General features: G+C 40.0%; 1 protein-coding gene across 6 annotated transcripts in view; it reads left to right on the top strand.

Annotated features, from left to right (window-relative positions):
- LOC117527479 (TRIO and F-actin-binding protein-like) overlaps positions 1-19,467 on the top strand; it is a 53,376-nt gene that overhangs the window by 27,711 nt on the left and 6,198 nt on the right. For 4 of the 6 annotated variants that reach the window (XR_004565540.1, XM_034189845.1, XM_034189841.1 and 1 more), the window contains 6 exons: positions 7,812-7,868; positions 8,152-8,220; positions 11,484-11,573; positions 11,816-11,925; positions 13,319-13,769; positions 15,397-15,622. Coding sequence is in view for 5 of the 6 variants with exons in the window: in XM_034189845.1 (XP_034045736.1) it covers positions 7,812-7,868; positions 8,152-8,220; positions 11,484-11,573; positions 11,816-11,925; positions 13,319-13,769; positions 15,397-15,622 (1,003 nt within the window). In the remaining variant the exon portion in view is untranslated. Of the gene's footprint in view, positions 1-7,811; positions 7,869-8,151; positions 8,221-11,483; positions 11,574-11,815; positions 11,926-13,318; positions 13,770-15,396; positions 15,623-19,467 lie in introns of those variants that run through there. The other 2 variants (XM_034189843.1, XM_034189844.1) reach the window with 2 other exon arrangements.

Here is a 19,467-nt window from a genome sequence, read left to right as displayed (position 1 = left end):
TACATAACAATGGAATACAGTAGTTATATATTAGAAATGTTATTTTTAATGCATTTGCCTTATTGTGATATTTATTAAGAGACAATTTTTTTTAAGGATCAGGTGGGCTGTGATTCAAGCCGACTCGTATTTCAATGAAACATGACTCAGTGATGGAACCTACCAAGAAACAAACTTTCCTAAAATTTCTCGACCAAAAACTAAATGGTGACCTTGCCGGGGTCATCAAAGTTCAAGGCAAAAATACACAAAAACTAGTATTTCATTAAATTCCCATCTTTCAAATGGTGTAACATTCAGCGCCATCAGGTCATTGAACACATGCTCGATAACCCAATTGCATAAATTACCACATGAATGCATGTATGATCTAATGATATTTTCTTTTGTTTCTCCTTCTCTTATCTGCAGTCAATTCAGTCCATGTGTATTGGTATCAGTTGCTATGGCAACAAGCTTGTGAACATGTCCTGTTCAGTAGAACATAAGAATTTTCCTGAAGTTATTTTTTCATACCTAAATCCTCAAGTCTGCCAAGGGAAAAGGCAATTTGAGGCATATCCAAGTAAGACATGCATGAACTCTTGTACTGCAGATGATGCAGAACGAGAGACAAATGTTTGACCAATGACCTGATTTTAAAGGGTTATCAAATCAATATAAGAGGAGTCCCCAAAATTCTGGGGGTCTGGGGGCCTAAAGCGGCCTTCAGACCCCCAGCCAATGGCTTCTAGATAAGCTCAGATGCATTCTGAGCATCTAGAACAGTAATTTTAATGTTTTGAGAAGACCATAAAGTGGACACCATTTGACTTATGCAGTTTGAAACTGTGGATATAAGTACTTTATTCTGAGAATAGCCAGCATTGATTTTATTAACATCCTGGTGTAAATAAGGTATCACCACATGTGTAGAACTCAAAAAGAATGATAGGTTGAGTTTTCATTAAAAAAAACTGCAATGTGGTAAAATGTATTCATAAATATGAAAGAACAGGCTCTTAATAATTATTAACTATCGCATACTGTATTTTTTTCTCAAGATTTGTTTTTGCATAAGTTTGAAAAAACAACAGATCATAAGTTTAGGATAAATTACTTATCATGAATTTAATTTTCAAAGTGGCACTAATGACAACACTCATACTGAACATAATTTCACTTGCATAGACTGATTTTGGAGATCAAGCAATAATTGCTGATGGGCTTTCTGAGGTCTGAGATAGCTTTTTCCAACTTTCAGAATTTAGCAAATTAGCATATGGTCCATTGATACTTATGTGTAGACACTAGTCCCTAGAGGCAACTATTTTTGGTTTCAAATCTGGGCAAATGGAGTCCCAGAAAATTCCGAATGTGACAAACAAGAAACAGGTGTTGTAAACAGGTCAGTGCTGCTAAAAATACAAACTTGCAGAAACAAAGATACTATTCTGACATGGTTTTGCACACACAGTAGTGTTCAGAATAATAGTAGTGCTATGTGACTAAAAAGATTAATCCAGGTTTTGAGTATATTTCTTATTGTTACACGGGAAACAAGTAACCAGTAGATTCAGTAGATTCTCACAAATCCAACAAGACCAAGCATTCATGATATGCACACTCTTATGGCTATGAAGTTGGGCTATTAGTAAAAAAAAAGTAGAAAAGGGGGTGTTCACAATAATAGTAGTGTGGCATTCAGTCAGTGAGTTCGTCGATTTTGTGGAACAAACAGGTGTGAATCTGGTGTCCCCTATTTAAGGATGAAGCCAGCACCTGTTGAACATGCTTTTATCTTTGAAAGCCTGAGGAAAATGGGATGTTCAAGACATTGTTCAGAAGAACAGCGTAGTTTGATTAAAAAGTTGATTGAAGAGGGGAAAACTTATACGCAGGTGCAAAAAAAATATAGGCTGTTCATCTACAATGATCTCCAATGCTTTAAAATGTACCAAAAAAACCAGAGGCGCGTGGAAGAAAACGGAAAACAACCATCAAAATGGATAGAAGAATAACCAGAATGGCAAAGGCTCACCTACTGATCAGCTCCAGGATGATCAAACACAGTCTGGAGTTACCTGTAAGTGCTGTGACAGTTAGAAGACGCCTGTGTGAAGCTAATTTATTTGCAAGAATCCCCCGCAAAGTCCTTCTGTTAAATAAAAGACGTGCAGAAGAGGTTACAATTTGCCAAAGAACACATCAACTGGCCTAAAGAGAAATGGAGGAATATTTTGGGGACTGATGAGAGCAAAATTGTTCTTTTTGGGTCCAAGGGCCGCAGACAGTTTGTGAGATGACCCCAAACTCTGAATTCAAGCCACAGTTCACAGTGAAGACAGTGAAGCATGGTGGTGCAAGCATCATGATATGGGCATGTTTCTCCTATTATGGTGTTGGGCCTATATATCGCATACCAGGTATCATGGATCAGTTTGGATATGTCAAAATATTTGAAGAGGTCATGTTGCCTTATGCTGAAGAGGGCATGCCCTTGAAATGGGTGTTTCAACAAGACAATGACCCCAAGCACACTAGTAAAGAAGCAAAATGTTGGTTCCAAACCAACAAAATTAATGCCTCGCAGATGTGAAGAAATCATGAAGAACTGTGGTTATACAACTAAATAGTAGTTTAGTGATTCACAGGATTGCTAAAAAGCAGTTTGAACATAATAGTTTTGAGTTTGTAGCGTCAACAGCAGATGCTGCTATTATTGTGAACACCCCCTTTTCTATTTTTTTTTTTTTTTTGTTGTTTTTACTAATAGCCCAATTTCATAGCCTTAAGAGTGTGCGTATCATGAATGCTTGGTCTTGTTGGATTTGTGAGAATGTACTGGTACCTTGTTTCCCATGTAACAATAAGTAATATACTCATAACCTGGATTAATCTTTTTAGTCACATAGCACTACTATTATTCTGAACACTACTGTGAGACTGACCTGGTTTGCACATAAGACTGGCATAGCATGTTTCAAGTACACACATATATGTCAGAAGGTGGGGGGGGACATACCATATTCTGTGGTGGGGGAAGGTGGGGGGGACATGTCCCCCCTATCCCCACCATATTGCGCCCATGTATAAGATGTTTGCCTCCCTATGTCATTTGAATGTTAGCCTGGCTTGGGGACTTGATGGCACTGAATGTTACATCACTTGAAAAATGGGAATTCAATGAAATATCAGTTGTTGCGTATTTTTTATTTTTTTGCGTATCACTGTTTGGTTTTCGGTCGAGAAATTTGGGGGAAAGTTTCTTGGTAGGTTCCATATCTGAGCCAAGTTTCGTTGAAATCCGAGTCGGCTTGAATCACACCCTAATTTAAATCTGCCTGAACTTTAAAAATATGGCTCTAATCATAATGGTTTCAACCATATCACCCACTCCAGTGTTCAAAAAACCAAATTAACAAAAAACACTTAAGCAAAGTGGTAATTGTAACAACAGAAGAACACTTTGGTGGGTTTATGGCCATAGCAGATGGCCGCCATGCCGAGTCTCTTCTGATTGAGTTTCTTCCAGTGAGGGGGTTTTTCCTTATCCATGTCGTTAACATGTTATTTTGTGATTTGGTGCTATATAAATTAATTGAATAAGAAATGTTTTGCAGCGGTATCCAGATCAATCACACAGTTTTCACCAACTAGTGATAACAGTTCAAGTAATGCATCTAAAGAAAACCCAAGTCATTCATGATGGAAAATGAAGAGAACTGTGCAAGGTGTGCTAGGTTGAGGACACGGCTCACCAGATAATATGCTACATTAGTAATGAGAAACCACAGACATTGTTGACCCCTTTACCTCTGTTTGACCTTTCAACCAAAGAGCCTGATACAGGAGCACAAGGCTAGAAGCACAGGTGCTTTAGGGGTGTTTATAACCTGCCAGTTGTCAAATAAATAACTAAAACCCTTTTTTGCCATTCCCAGTGCGAGTTCTTTTTGGACTACATATGATACATCTCAGTAAGCATCATATGTAAATTGCATGCACTAAAATGTCATCAATGGTGTTTTCCACAGGTGGTTTAAACAGCCATTCTCATACACACAGTTTGAAGGGGGAGGGGGAATAAAGATAAAAAAGTATGCATTCTCTAATCTTAAACAAATTTTAGTTTGCAGCAGCTGTGTGGCTCGAAAAGTTATTTGCCTTTGTATCTTTAAACTGACAGTTTCAATGACAATCCAGTTTTTAGGCCTCAACAGGATTTGTATGCATGTGGGTACTTGTAAATATGTGAATTCCAAAATTCCACATATTTAAATCAGTCACATGACATCTTTCAGGATTAAAGATAATGTAAATAATACAATAAGGTGTGCTTAAGTCAGTAAGTCGCAGGTGCAGTGTTAATGCTTTACATGATGCCTATTACACAGTGCAGTCTCAAGAAATTAGTGTGAAGAAGAGGTGAACATAAGTAGAAATCCAGAACTAAGAAGACAAAGAGTACAACTTCCTTCAAGACACAACAATGCCTTCAATCATATAATAACTCCAACTAATCCACGTCCATAATTTAGCAGGAAACAAGTCCAAACATAATTTGCTGCTTGGTTTGGCCACACATTAGTCCTTTTCCTGGTTGTTGTATGTGCGTTAACCTTGTAAAAAAAAAAATAATTTCCTTGATCTGCAGCAGAATTTAATGGGCTCTTAATTGGCTCATGCCACATTGCTACACAAAGTCTCATGAAAATTGATTGCTAATCTTTTGACTTATCCTGCTTACAAACAGCAACTGCCAAAGGGTGACAACATAAACATGGCAGAGGTAATGAGGGCTGGAATTGGGAAGCTGAATGCAGAAAGATTTAAAAGTGTGGAAAATGCTCAAAAGATAAAGTGAGGAAAGTTCTCTAATCTCCATCTGGGATCACCTCCTGTTGCACCTAGCAGAACTTGTTTTCCTCTGCATAACCTTGTTTTTTTGTTTTGTTTTTTTTGTATAGCATTAGGTTTTGTGTTATCAACAGAAGATGTGGTCATACCAGCAGTCCTGTTTCCAATGCAAATTTCCACATTTTTCCTCTGTCATGTGCAATTAGTTTCAGATAGGCTACTCCAAGTGTTATTCTTCTGCACTCTCTCAACTTTTTATACTTATTTTCACACCTCATGAGTTTTCTTTGTATTACAACTTTTTTGTTTAGTGTATGCTGTATAATGACCTATGGATTACTACACTAACAACATAATCCTTTGTTTTATAAGCAACATTTACACAGTATCTAGTTGCACTGAGCTGTGTGCAGCATAATTATTGCATCCAAAATTATCTCAAATACAAGAAGGGTACTTGTTAAAATAATACTCATACAATAGCACAAGATGTTTCATGTTACAAACTAAAGAAAGCATGGGGGGAAACGTCTTCACATTTTTTTTGTTCAATTGAATTATTTTTTTTTCTCAGTCCCAGAACATGCCTCATAAAACTTAGTCCAAAACTTTCACTACTACTATTGCATGTGTCCAGCATAGTTTGTATGCCAGTAATAGGAGTGGGCCAGCGAGTGTATCCACATTCTTTCAGGCATAACGCCACAGTTAAGAATGTGTCGTGTGTTGCTATTTACAGTTGTTGTTGGAAGTTTACATACTCATTATGAGCATGAATGTCATGGTAATTTGGGGCTTTTAGTGATGATTTTGAACTTCCAGGGTTTATTTCATTTTATTTAGTGCCAAATCACAACACAGCTGCCTCAAGGTGCTTCACATGAGTAATGTTTAACATTTCTATCCCTTAGGGCAAGCACACAGGTGACAGTGGTAAGGGAAAAAACTCCCTCAGGTGATATTAAGGAATAAACCTCAAGCAGACCAGACTTGGAGGGGTGACCCACTGCTTAGGCCATTCTAACAGTCACAAAGTTTTTAGAAAGTTTTACAAAGCTGAAGAAACAGAAAACAGGAAATCAACAACATGAAAAACTAGGTGCAGTTGGGGAGATGACATGCAAGCAAGTTACGTCACAGGTGGGGGGAGGTCATCCAACACCCTGGGGTGCAGGGCCAGTATTCAGTCATCATGCCGTCAATGGGCCTGTCACACAGCATGTATTCCAAATGCAGATTTCAGTGTACTGCACCAGCTTCATGATGTGGCATCTCGCTGCCAGTCCAGCATCCTATAGTCTGCAGCTGCCAGTCCTGTGCGATGCCATGGTACCTCAGACAGAGAGGAAAAAGAGCAAAATCAGTGAGTCAGAAACTTCAAAGTCACCTCAAATCAACACCAAGACTGTTGAAACTTGGTCACAATTGGGTGTTCCAATAGGACAATGATCACAAGCAAACATCAATACTGGTAGTGGGCTGGATAAAGCAGGCTTAGATAAAGCTGGCCTTCCCAAAGCACAGACTTCAACACTTTAAGGACTACGCCTGTGCCAGGAATCCAACCAATTTAAATGAACTCCCAATTTTGCCAAGAAGACTGGTCAAATATCCAGCCAGAATTATGTTAGAAACTTGTTGATGGCTACTAAAAATGTCTGGTTGAGGTACAGCTTGCTTAACCAAATATTAGTTTTGGGGGGGCATGTATATATTTGAACCTGTATGTATAATTTTGACCCTGTCTGGATTAGAGAATATCCTAAATGAATTCAAACCTGTGCTCCTAGTTCTTGTATTTTAAAGTCATTAATGATGCATTCTGTACAATCATTCCACCCTGGCAAAAGAACAGTTCAAAGACATCCTTAAAGGCCCAGAAATTCTCATGACATTCATGCCCACAATGAGTGTATGTAAACCTCTGACCACAATTGTACCAGATAATGTGATTTTAACATTTGATCAATACAGTATGTATTGGGTAATGTGTTCAAATATTGATCGACTGATTTTAAAAGCATCAGACCAGATCAACTACCAAATACATATGCCCATATTACTTAATCACCCTGAATAGGGCACTGCAGTCTTGTTTGAACCATGTGTGATATCGCGGGATTTGACCACTTACAGGGACAGCCGGTCCCATTGTGCAATATATACACAGCATAAATTCACATGGAAAAATGGTGTACGGTTTTGTTTTTGGCTGCAATCACCGAAGCAGTCGCGAAAGTGATTTATTTTTTATTTATTTATTTATTTTTTCCTCTGTTCCCAGTGGAGAAGGGAAGACGAGGTTGTTGTGTTGGCCTACACAGCTAACCAGAGTAACTGTGTTCTCTCGCCTGCAAAACCGCTTCGACATGTTTGTGCTCCGGGTCATTAACAAACCACAACACATGTCCACTTTCCCGCCGCATCATCACTTTTTCTTTGCATTTTCACTTTGCATGTAATTTGCCCAAAAACTCAGAGAAAATGCGTTGTTTTTTTTTCTCTCAGACGTAGAAAAATTACATCATATGCGTCATATTTTACCCCTTTAGCGCCGGCTCTGAAACAAGACTGCGGTACCCAATTTTGGGGGGGGACGGGGAGATGCATGGTCTGTACAGCCGAAAGGTCTGTGTTATTTTTGATTAAATTGTATGTAATTTATTTATTTTTAGGTTTGTTGCAAAAATTCTAAATGTGTTAACCAAGTGTAACTTATTCAGCATTTTGATCTTTAAACATGCCATTGCTGGTCTTAGAAATCTCTGGATCGATATTTTAAGTTGTGTTGCTGTCGTTTTGAGTAGGTCTGTCTAATTGCATTTTTTTTTCTCTTTCTGGTTGTCTCTTCAACAACCAGAAAGCGATCCATCCCAAATGCAGTGCTGCTCAAATTTCATATGTGGAGCATTTCAGTGAAATACTCAGATTAAGGTGTGTGGAAATTAAAATGCATGTTCTGTATCTCACAGCCGGATCTCCTGAACTTCAAAAAGGGATGGATGTCAAAACTGGATGAAAGTGGAGAGGTAGTCAAATTCTCGTTCCTCTTCACTGCTCTTGTCTGTTAGCCCTCATTTATGGGAAATGTGTATGTGCTTATGCTGCAAGTGTGCAGCGACATGCAGCTGCATGCAGTTTATGACAGGGTTGTCTTCCTGCATCACTCGTTTCATGTTTTTCTTTTTTTGTATTACTTTCTTGCACTAATTAAACAAATGTTACACCTTCATTTGTTCTTTCAGATATTCTCATGGCATTGTTTTAAAAGTTGTAAAATAACTTGCTGATAAATTTGTCTTCTGTGTTCAGTGGAAAAAGCATTGGTTTGTTTTGACTGATGCAGGCCTGAAGTACTACAGAGACTCCGGTGCAGAGGAGGTACAGTCTTGTTGATAATTCATTGTCGATAATTACCTTTTTCCGTGTACAATATACTGCTGTTATAAAGTATTTTGCAGCAATTTCTAACTTTGTAACATGTTGAAGCACATGGAGGGAGGGAGGGAGGGAGGGAGGGAGAGAGAGAGAGAGAGAGAGTGAGAGAGAGAGAACAAAAATATAAATGCAACACTTTTGGTTTTGCTCCCATTTTGTATGAGATGAACTCAAAGATCTAAAACTTTTTCCACATACACAATATCACCATTTCCCTCAAATATTGTTCACAAACCAGTCTAAATCTGTGATAGTGAGCACTTCTCCTCTGCTGAGATAATCCATCCCACCTCACAGGTGTGCCATATCAAGATGCTGATTAGACACCATGATTAGTGCACAGGTGTGCCTTAGACTGCCCACAATAAAAGGCCACTCTGAAAGGTGCAGTTTTGTTTTATTGGGGGGGGGGATACCAGTCAGTATCTGGTGTGACCACCTTTGCCTCATGCAGTGCAACACATCTCCTTCGCATAGAGTTGATCAGGTTGTCAATTGTGGCCTGTGGAATGTTGGTCCACTCCTCTTCAATGGCTGTGCGAAGTTGCTGGATATTGGCAGGAACTGGTACACGCTGTCGTATACGCCGGTCCAGAGCATCCCAAACATGCTCAATGGGTGACATGTCCGGTGAGTATGCCGACCATGCAAGAACTGGGACATTTTCAGCTTCCAGGAATTGTGTACAGATCCTTGCAACATGGGGCCGTGCATTATCCTGCTGCAACATGAGGTGATGTTCTTGGATGGCACAACAATGGGCCTCAGGATCTCGTCACGGTATCTCTGTGCATTCAAAATGCCATCAATAAAATGCACCTGTGTTCTTTGTCCATAACAGACGCCTGTCCATAACCCCACCGCCACCATGGGCCACTCGATCCACAACATTGACATCAGAAAACCGCTCACCCACACAACGCCACACACCCTGTCTGCCATCTGCCCTGAACAATGTGAACCGGGATTCATCCGTGAAGAGAACACCTCTCCAACGTGGCAAACGCCATTGAATGTGAGCATTTGCCCACTCAAGTCGGTTACGACGACGAACTGGAGTCAGGTCGAGACCCCGATGAGGACGACGAGCATGCAGATGAGCTTCCATGAGACGGTTTCTGACAGTTTGTGCAGAAATTCTTTGGCTATGCAAACCGATTGTTTCAGCAGCTGTCCGAGTGGCTTGTCTCAGACGATCTTGGAGGTGAACATGCTGGATGTGGAGGTCCTGGGCTGGTGTGGTTACATGTGGTCTGCGGTTGTGAGGTTGGTTGGATGTACTGCCAAATTTTCTGAAACGCCTTTGGAGACGGCTTATGGTAGAGAAATGAACATTCAATACACGAGCAACAGCTCTGGTTGACATTCCTGCTGTCAGCATGCCAATTGCACGCTCCCTTAAATCTTGCGACATCTGTGGCATTGTGCTGTGTGATAAAACTGCACCTTTCAGAGTGGCCTTTTATTGTGGGCAGTCTAAGGCACACCTGTGCACTAATCATGGTGTCTAATCAGCATCTTGATATGGCACACCTGTGAGGTGGGATGGATTATCTCAGCAAAGGAGAAGTGCTCACTATCACAGATTCAGACTGGTTTGTGAACAATATTTGAGGGAAATGGTGATATTGTGTATGTGGAAAAAGTTTTAGATCTTTGAGTTCATCTCATACAAAATGGGAGCAAAACAAAAGTGTTGCATTTATATTTTTGTTGAGTGTATATAGATATAGATAGACTAGCATAATATTCATCAAACAAACAAAATAACAGTAATAATAATAATACAGAAACATTCATTCTTTTGCAGTGTTGAGGGGGAAAAGTGAGAGTTAACTCCTGAATCCATAGTCATATATTCCCTAAAATTTAGTGGGTTGTGAGAAAATCTGTGTCAAAGTTAATATGTTACTACTGCTTACCCATGGGGATCCACGGGCTCTAGATAGGGTAGTGTTTATAAAATAGGTAGCTGACATTTTTCAAGGGTGGTAATAAATTATGCAAAGGTTCTGTAATGAGTTGGAATGGTGTGTGAGTCCAGAATGTTTTAGAACCTTAGACCTCAGCAGTTTTAGAGGAAGAACTCAACTCTTATTTCCTGTTAATTACATAATTTTTTAAAAGTTAATTTACTGTCTTGAGGTATTTATAATTGTTTTTCTTGTCATCATATAACACTATTATCATCATCAGTATTATTATTATTTTTATTGCTTCTTTCATGTCATTAGATTTTTAAGTGGACCATAATGGAAAAGTGTTTTCACTTTCTTGTGTCATCCATGTATTTTTTAAAATGTATTTACAATTACATTATGTGCATACATTGAACTTACTAAATAAATTGATGCACAGGTACACAGACACCACTTCGCTTTTAATATATAAATGATTTTCTGCCCCTTGTTGGAATGGCTTGAGTCCAGAATGTAATCAGTGCCCATTGTTCAGTGTTGTTAGCTAATATCTGTAGCTTCTCCAAAAAAATTTGTCCTACCAATGTTCTGTTTTGGCAGCATTCATCCTTGACCCAAAATACATAAGCATACCAAACGTCAAATGTGAGCTGTCCACAGTTTCTGAGTGGATGTGAGCTGTGCGGAAGAACAAAGACCAAGCCAGAGCTTTTTGTCTTTTCTACATTCAGCCCCAAACAGGTGCTTTTATTTTTACACACCCACAAACAGACAGTAGTGGAAGACATCAAACGCACTACAATTCTCACTCACGGTAACAGCAACATGACAGTCAACTAAACAAACTAAACCAATTGAAGTACAAAAACAATAAATCAGTAATGCTAACAGCACTGTTAAACTAACATGAAACACAATAACATTTAAAACCCTGGACTCCCATGGTGCATTGCAGCACAACATCCATTGTTCACTGTTAGATAATATCCATAATTTCTCCAAAAATATTAGTCCTATCAACTTTAGTTTTCACAGCGTTCATCCTTGACCCAAAATACATAAACATGCCAAACAGCAAATGTCAGCTCTCCCCAGTTTCTCTGTGATCAAAGCCGTACACACACACACACACACAGAGGCCACTTGGTTATTAATATATAGCTTTGTTTTGGAACCATTCTCTGAAGCAGAGACAAAAACATCAGCATCATGCTGATGTGAATAACCAGGTGGTGGAGAAAAACATACCATGTCTTCAGTAGTTGTATGTTACTATGTTCTGAACAGAAAGATGATCTGGACGGGGAGATTGACCTGAAATCCTGTGTGAAGGTGTCAGAGTTTGACGTGGAGAAGAATTACGGGTTTCAGATACAGGTAGCTCTCTCAGAAAAATTGTTCTGTTTGCCTAAGAGTTTGTGACTTCTTTTGTTTGTTCCTTTTTCTTGTTTTTTTAAGCACTAACCACACTTGCTCAGTTTGGGTGTCTTCTCTTATTGTATTGTCATGACTCATCTCTAACAGTACTCCTTCCACCCTCCTCTCTTCATTTGTTCTCTATTCTTTCATGTCTTTTTTTTTTTAATCTCTTTAACCTGTTTTTCCCTTTTGTTTTCTAGACACTGGACGCAGTATTCACACTGTCTGCCATGACAGCTGGGATAAGACGGAACTGGATAGAGGTTTTAAAAAAGTGTGTTCGACCCAGTACTTCTCCAGACCTCACACAGTAAGTAGTTACCATCATCTTGATAATGCTCCAGAATCATAATTCTTCATATAAAATACTTTGTAGAAAGTGATTCACACAATTGATTGTTGCTTTTTCCTACAGTATGTAAGATAGATGGTGCACAATGGCAATATGTGAATACACAGAACCACTCCCATCTTATGTCCCATAAAAGTTGTCAGTGTTTGCAATTTTGTTTTTTCTTCCCTCTCCCCCCCACCTGAGTTTTTTAGCAGCCTGGTGAAGTGGTTACAGTGGACAGCTCTTTGTCATAGTGCTGCCATAGAACAGAGTGCTTCTCATCTTGAAAGCTGCAGGCCTATCAGATATGTTTTGCTGCTTTCAGAAAACAGCAAAAAATGTAATTAGTTGAAGGAAATTTTTCGTACAAGTGTTAAGCAGGTGCAGTAATCCAGTAAACTAGAGAATAGTACAATTCAGCCTTACATGAATCCAATTTGATAAGAGAATTTGTTACATGTACCAAAAATATTTGGACAGTTCCTACAGTAATGCAGATTTTGACTTTAAAATTTTATTGAGGTGGTGCTACTAAGCACTTTTTGATAGTGAATCACCACCAGCTGTGCCTTTAACATATGCTTTGAGACTTTTGCTTCATGTTTCATGAATTTCAGATGCGTTAGTCAGTGACGTCACTGTGTGATCAGGCCGCATGATATTGGGGTGGGTGGAGGATGACATTTTGACACATGAATCTTCATCAGATAACTTTAGATAACTAGCTCTGAGAAAGAATGAATCATTCCAGAATTACTTGGTTGATTGTTTTTTTTGTTTTTTTTTGTAGTGCAAGGCACTATCAAAGTGCCTGTTTTTGGTCATCATCATCGTCATTTCTGTACATAAAATAGTCCGTACAATTGACAGTGGTTCTATTTTTGCAGCCTTATCTTTGGATGTAGATGGAGGCAGTAAAAAAAAAAAAAGCCTGTCTTCACAAATGTCTTGTAGATGAAAGATGACAACTGTCTGAGTTTAATATGCCTTGGTAAATGACTATTGTGTATATATCACAGTGACAGTGCTCCGACTATTTTTTGCAGCCCTAGTATGCTTTTCTTTCAGCTGCCTCCATTTTGTACGGGATAGTTACAGTAGATCTAGTACATACCAGCATTGATATTTGGCACAGGTTTACACTGGATGCCTTTCCCAATTCAACTCCAGTTCATCCTGAAGAAACACACATGTACTCCCTGGTTTTTCTAAGTGGTCTCCCAGCCAAGTACTAATCAGGATGTACTCTGCTTATCACTGAGAGCTGAAAGCATCAGGTCTACATAGAGCAGATTTTTGTAGCCCTGGTATGCAGTTATGAAATGAATTTATCCATAGTAACAATTTCTTCATCTGTGAATTTTTCTAGACTGCCTGACAGCAGCAGTGACAAGGAAAACTCCCATTCTCGCTCTGTGCTGTCTTCCCGTCGTCCGTCATCACGTCACAGTGACATCCAGCCAGATGTTCCAGACTCTGTGCCTTTCACTCAGCGTAGGTTTGACTATGTTGAGTTGTCTCCCATTCCTTCCTCCTCCAACCCTCTCCCAGCCAGTCAAAGAGAAGCAGCAGAGGGGCAGGGGAGGGAGCACAGCCAATGGCAGGAGGAGAGGAGCGGTGATGTCACAAGCAGCCAATGGGAAGCCTTGCTGTCCAGGAAAGGCCCTGGCGTAGGATCAAACCAAAGACTACATGTGGAGGATGAAATAGAGAGAAAGTGGGCTGAATTGGAACGCATGCCGTTAAAACAGATGAGATCTTTGCCACCAATGGGATCACAGTCTTCCACCCAGTCAGCCAATGAGGCGCTGCAGAGGGAGGTAGTGTGTGGAGATGATTTTCCAATTTGCAAATAAAAGAAAATGCAAATTAATCATTCATCTGTACAGATGAAATGAACACTCTCTGCTTCTGCCTGTTAACACCAGAGCCACTGTATTTTGGGGATTTATGTTTGGCTCTTCAGTACTATTTTCCCATTATAAATTCACTGCAGAGTTTGGTTATTTATTATTAAAGACATTTACATGACATAATTAAAAAAAAAACTTTAATGCAATAAATAAAAAACAATGCAGAATGTGATGTGGGGAAATACTGCTGAAACATTTTTGTCTCTGTGTGCTGAAGTGTGTGAGGTGTAGTTTGAACCCCCAAAAAGAGAAACAAATATGATTCATATGCTATGGTGTTCTGGAGGTATTGCTGCTTTTCTCCTTTAATTTTTTGCTTGTCTTTCTGTTTGCATTTTTTTGGACATCTGGACATACTTTAAAGTTGCTTTGCATGATGGGAAGATTGAGCTGTACTGCAGTATTTGGATAGTTGCATACAGGTTATAGTACACGTGTTGTTGTCTGCCTAAAGTAAATTTATGTAAAAAAAAAAAAAAGCCTGTGTGTAAAATAACTGGACATATAGACGTATCTGTTCAGTTAGGTATACTTTTGAAGAGGTCACATTGACCGGGGTTAAAGTAATGGAGAAATTCCAGGTGATTCAGAGTATCCTTTGCATCATTGCAGTGATGTCACTGCCATTGTTCTTTGTCAGTTACCACAATGCGCTTAGACATGTTGGCAGTGGGACGCGGAAATCATTTTATTGATTAGGTGCTCATTTATTTTCTGCTCTCAAGTTAGTGAGTGTAAATGATATGCAGTTGGGTCCATAAGTGTATGGACTGATGGTTTTTGTAGTTTTGCCTCTGTACACCACAACAATGTTTATAAAATGAAACAAGACATATGTATGTGTGTAGTGTTGATGTTAAGAAAATATGGCATTAACTATTTTGGAATTACAATTTATTTTTTCAGGGGTCATAAATAATTGGACAAACTAAGTATTATTGTCAAAACAGATCTTCACTTTTACAGCCTCTTTTCATTAGTCAGGTCCTGAGCAAGGAGACGAGTGAAGACACCTAGACAACTCTGAAGCTATTGCAGGCTTCTGTGGCCATTATTGGCAAAATTGTGTTTAGTGCAGCTTCTGTCTTTTGAATTACCAGTTACGCAGCTTCATGGTGGAGTGGAGCAGAGGATTTCATGAAAAGAAGACATGAAATTTCAAATTCAGTTTGAAACACATGGAAGATATGAGCAGATATTTGATTGGGTTTCTTCTTTAAAAAATTTCCTCTGTTTCACTCCACCGTGAAACTAGGCTTGGAGATTAAACAAAGTTGCCCAGTTTCTCCAATCGCAACCACAGAAGACTGTAGTGCCTTCTGAGTTCACTGTTTTGCAGTTGTGTAGTAACCATGGTAACATCTCCTTGTAGGCCATCTTTTTTCTTCATATTCTGACTGATACTCGTGAAAACATGCCAATCACATTTGTTTTTTTTTGTTTTGTTTTTTTTGCTTGCTTGCTTTGCTTTTTTTCCCCCACTTGCTGCTGTTCCTCAGTGAGCTTTACCTCTATCTTTGTTTTCTTTTCTTAGGTGGCGTCACTGAGGCAGCAACTGGAACAATTGAAACAAGGAGGAGGTGGAGGTATGGGGATTGGCTGTGGCCCTGATACCTCCTGCGGCCGCAGCCTGGTGGCAATGGAACGCGCCTACAGACAGGCACTGGAGGAGCTGCAGAAGCAGCACGAGCGTGAGATGAAGGAGCTGGAGACGGAGAGGGACAGGCTGCTGCTGGAGGAGACCCGGGCCACCACCCAAGGTCAGGAGAATAATTTTAAAACCCTATTTTATTGGATTCATTTGGGATGAAGTAATAAAAATAACTAATTGTAGAAGAGAATTCTGTCTTTGAAATATGAGAAAGTCATACTTATTTTTGCCAGTATGATCATGCCTTTTGAAGTTCTTTAAAATTACCAGAGCTTTTGCATTAGTAATTGCTGTCAATTTGTTTGTGTTAGAGGTTAAACAGGGTTTAGTATTTATATCAGTTTGGAGTATTGTAAATGTTTGTTGTTGATATGCACCTGAGTTGTATCGTTTTATTTTTCAAAATACACAATGAACAACAATAAAGCATGACCAACCTCTTGACTGAATGCCATTTCATCAAAATATGGTGGCTATAACAGCCCTATTGGGTCATTTCATGTGTCAGTTTGCATAAGGCTAGTGCTCAAGTCCAGAAAGATTGATTTCAGTAATTAATTCGAGAGCTATAACAGATGGTTATATAAGCCACGCCCACTCAACTTGGCAGGCAATTGTATCAAAACAGGGAAAAACATAAAAAAAACACTTATTTAGATTGGTTTAAATATTATATGTGCCACTTTGTGGAAGTTTAAGGATTAATTGTAGGAGGAATAGCAAAAACAAACTTTAAAAAATGCAAAGTGGACAACAGTTTTTCAAGGCTGAACTGGGCTTGGCTTTTATGGTTAGATGCTGAACTTTCCATGGAATTCAATTTAAAATAAAATTATTTCAGGCCTTGGGGTTCAGATGTTATTGCCAAAAGAATCCTGTGGTGTTTATAGCACCCCCATCAGGTGGGTTCATGTGTCAGTTTTTGCATACGTCCATGTTGATTGTGAGCTAGTAGAGCAGGTTTGGTGAAATAAGCTGCACCTCTGGATGCCTCTGCTGTACTATCATGTTGGGCTGGCTACTTTGAGCATTTGTATGAGGCTGGGATGTTGGTCATATCGTACGCAAGGGTTCTTATAGCTGATTCTCTAGCCAATTGTGAACCTTCAAGTCTTGGTGAGATCGCAAAGGCTGTAAACAGTTGTGGGTGGGAAAGTTCCAGGTATCTGTGGCATTTGAGCTGGGCTCCTCTAGGCGGGTGGAGAAGCTGTTCTCTTGATTTTGTAAACTGTCTTTATATCAATCTGAGAGACAGTCAGCACTACACATTATAGGCAAGGACTTGTCCCAAAATGGAAAGGAAAGTCTGATCATTTGGATTGTAACAACTTTAAGGTTATGACACACTCTCTGTGCCGGGGAAGGTGCTTGCAAGGATTATTTTTAATAAGATTCAGTTCCAGCTGCTTGCTGCTCAGCAACCAGAACAGGTTGGCTTCACTCCCAAGAAGTGAATTATCGACCGCCTTGTTGACCTGCAAGTACTCAGAATGCAACTGTGAATATCGGTAGTGCTCCTTTGCAGCCTATGTGGATTTTTTTTTTTTTGCAAACGTGTTTGATTCAGTTGATTGGACTACTCTGAGATTTCATGGGATCCACAAGAAGCTACTGGACATCATAGCTAGCCTGTACACAGATACTGTTAGTGCGCTGTGTGGAGTGGACGGAGAGACTGCATTTTCTCAGTGAAAACTGGCATTCATCAAGGATGTGTTCTGGCCCCAACACTGTTCCTTACTTGCATGGACTGTGTGTTGGGCAGGTTTATTGACATGAGTGACTAAGGTGCTTTTGTTGGTGAGGAAAGTTTGACTGACTTTGACTTTACAGACGATACTATGATCTTTGCAGAATTATAATGCAGAATTGATACTCTAATTGGAGCGCTTGAGAAACTGGGTGAGGAATCTTAACTGTCTGGGTTTTCTGTTGCACTGAATTCTAGACTTAGCCATTAGAAGTGTATCTGTATGTGGTGAAAGTGATGAACTAGTAGAAACATTCACTTATCTTGGCAGTGATGTTGTATATGTCTCTGGGTCCTCAGCCTTTGAGATCGAGAGGTGCCTGGGAAGAGCTTATGGAGTCATGAGGTTGCTGAGCAGAGATGTATGGTGATGCTGATGTCTTTGCAGCAGAATGAAGGTCCACGTCTTTAGGGTCCTGGTGCTGCCCGTCTTGCTGTATAGTTGTGAGACTCTATATCAAATATGTGGTTACTTAGAATGACTAAGATGAGGAGTATCACTTGCATTTTGAGGGAGCATCAGCTTCAGCATTTTGACCATGTGGCTCATTTCTCTGTTCATGGTCCAGCACGCAGGTGCCTGAAAGTTGAGGACTCCAGTAGCTGGAGAATACCAAAGGGAGATTATGCAGCAGATATATGGTTATTTAAGAGATGTGGGGATGGACACGTTGTTTACCTGGGTGGTTGACATCCAGGACCCAAGGCAATTCCGTGGTGTCTCAGGTACGATGAAATGTGGCACCAGCATATGCTTCCAGACTTGACTTGGCTTAGTTCAGACATTTTATATGCCACATTTTGTGAAGACTCAGCAAAAAATTTTAGGGGTAGGGGAAAAAAACACTTTGAAAAAAGTTAAAAATAGCTGAAAAATTAAGGTGAAAATGTGTGGCCTTTGTGATTAGATGCAGAAGCACCCAACGGCTCTTAAAAAAACAAAAACCAAAACCAGAATGCTGAATCTGCACCTCAGTTCAGAGTTCTTAGCCAAAAGGTTAATGTGGTTATTAATGTGCCACCATCAGGTTGAAATGAAGTACATTCATTTTTTTTCTGTCAAAATTCTATTCAACACCCCATAATGACATGAAGAAACTTTTTCTTTTTTTTTTTTTCTTTTTTTTTGCAAATTTATTATAAAAACAAAAAACTGAGACATAATATATACATAAGTATTCACACCCTTTGCTCAGTACTTAGTTGATGCACCTTTGGCAGCAATTACAGCCTCAAGTCTTAAATGGTAAATGGACTGCAATTATATAGCGCTTTCCATCTGCAGCAGACGCTCAAAGTGCTTTACACGTCAATGCTTCACATTCACCCCGATGTCAGGCTGCTGCCATACAAGATGCACACCAGGAGCAGCTAGGGGATTAAGGACCTTGCCCACGGGTCCTTAGTGATTTTCCGGTCAGGCTGGGATTTGAAGTCTTCTTGAATATGATTCTGCAAGCTTGGTGCACCTATCTTTCAGCAGTTTTGTCCAGTCCTCTTTGCACCACCTCTCAAACTCCATCAGGTTGGATGGGGAGCATCGGTGCAAAGCCATTTTCAGATCTCTCCAGAGATGTTCAATTGGATTCGGGTCTGGACTCTGGCTGGGCCACTCAAGGACATTGTCCTGTTGAAAGATGAACCGTCACCCCGGTCTGAGGTCAAGAGCATTCTGGAGCAGGTTTTCATCCAGGATGTCTCTGTACATTGCTGCATTCATCTTTCCCTCAATCCTGACTAGTCTTCCAGTTCCTGCCACTGAAAAACATCTCCATGATGCTGCCACCACCATGCTTCACTGTAGGGATGGTGCCTGGTTTCCTCCAAACATGACACCTGGCATTCACACCAAAGAGTTCAATCTTGAGAGTCCTTCATGTGCCTTTTGGCAAACTCCAGGCGGGCTGCCATGTGCCTTTTTCCTCAGGAGTGGCTTCTGTCTGGCCACTCTACCATACAGGCCTGATTGGTGGTTTGCTATAGAGATGTTTGTCCTTCTGGAAGGTTTTCCTCTCTCCACAGAGAAATGCTGGAGCTCTGACAGAGTGACCATCAGGTTCTTGGTCACCTCCCTGACTAAGGCCATTCTCCCCTGATCACTTAGTTTAGATGGGCGGCCAGCTCTAGGAAGAGTCCTGGTGGATCCGAACTTCTTCGACTTGCGAATGATGGAAGCCCCTGTGCTCGTTGGGACCTTCAAAGCA

This window comes from Thalassophryne amazonica, chromosome 16, assembly GCF_902500255.1.
Source record: "Thalassophryne amazonica chromosome 16, fThaAma1.1, whole genome shotgun sequence".
Classification (NCBI taxonomy): domain Eukaryota; kingdom Metazoa; phylum Chordata; class Actinopteri; order Batrachoidiformes; family Batrachoididae; genus Thalassophryne; species Thalassophryne amazonica.
Note: the sequence above shows the minus strand (reverse complement) of the source record. Positions and strands in the feature narration are given on the sequence as shown.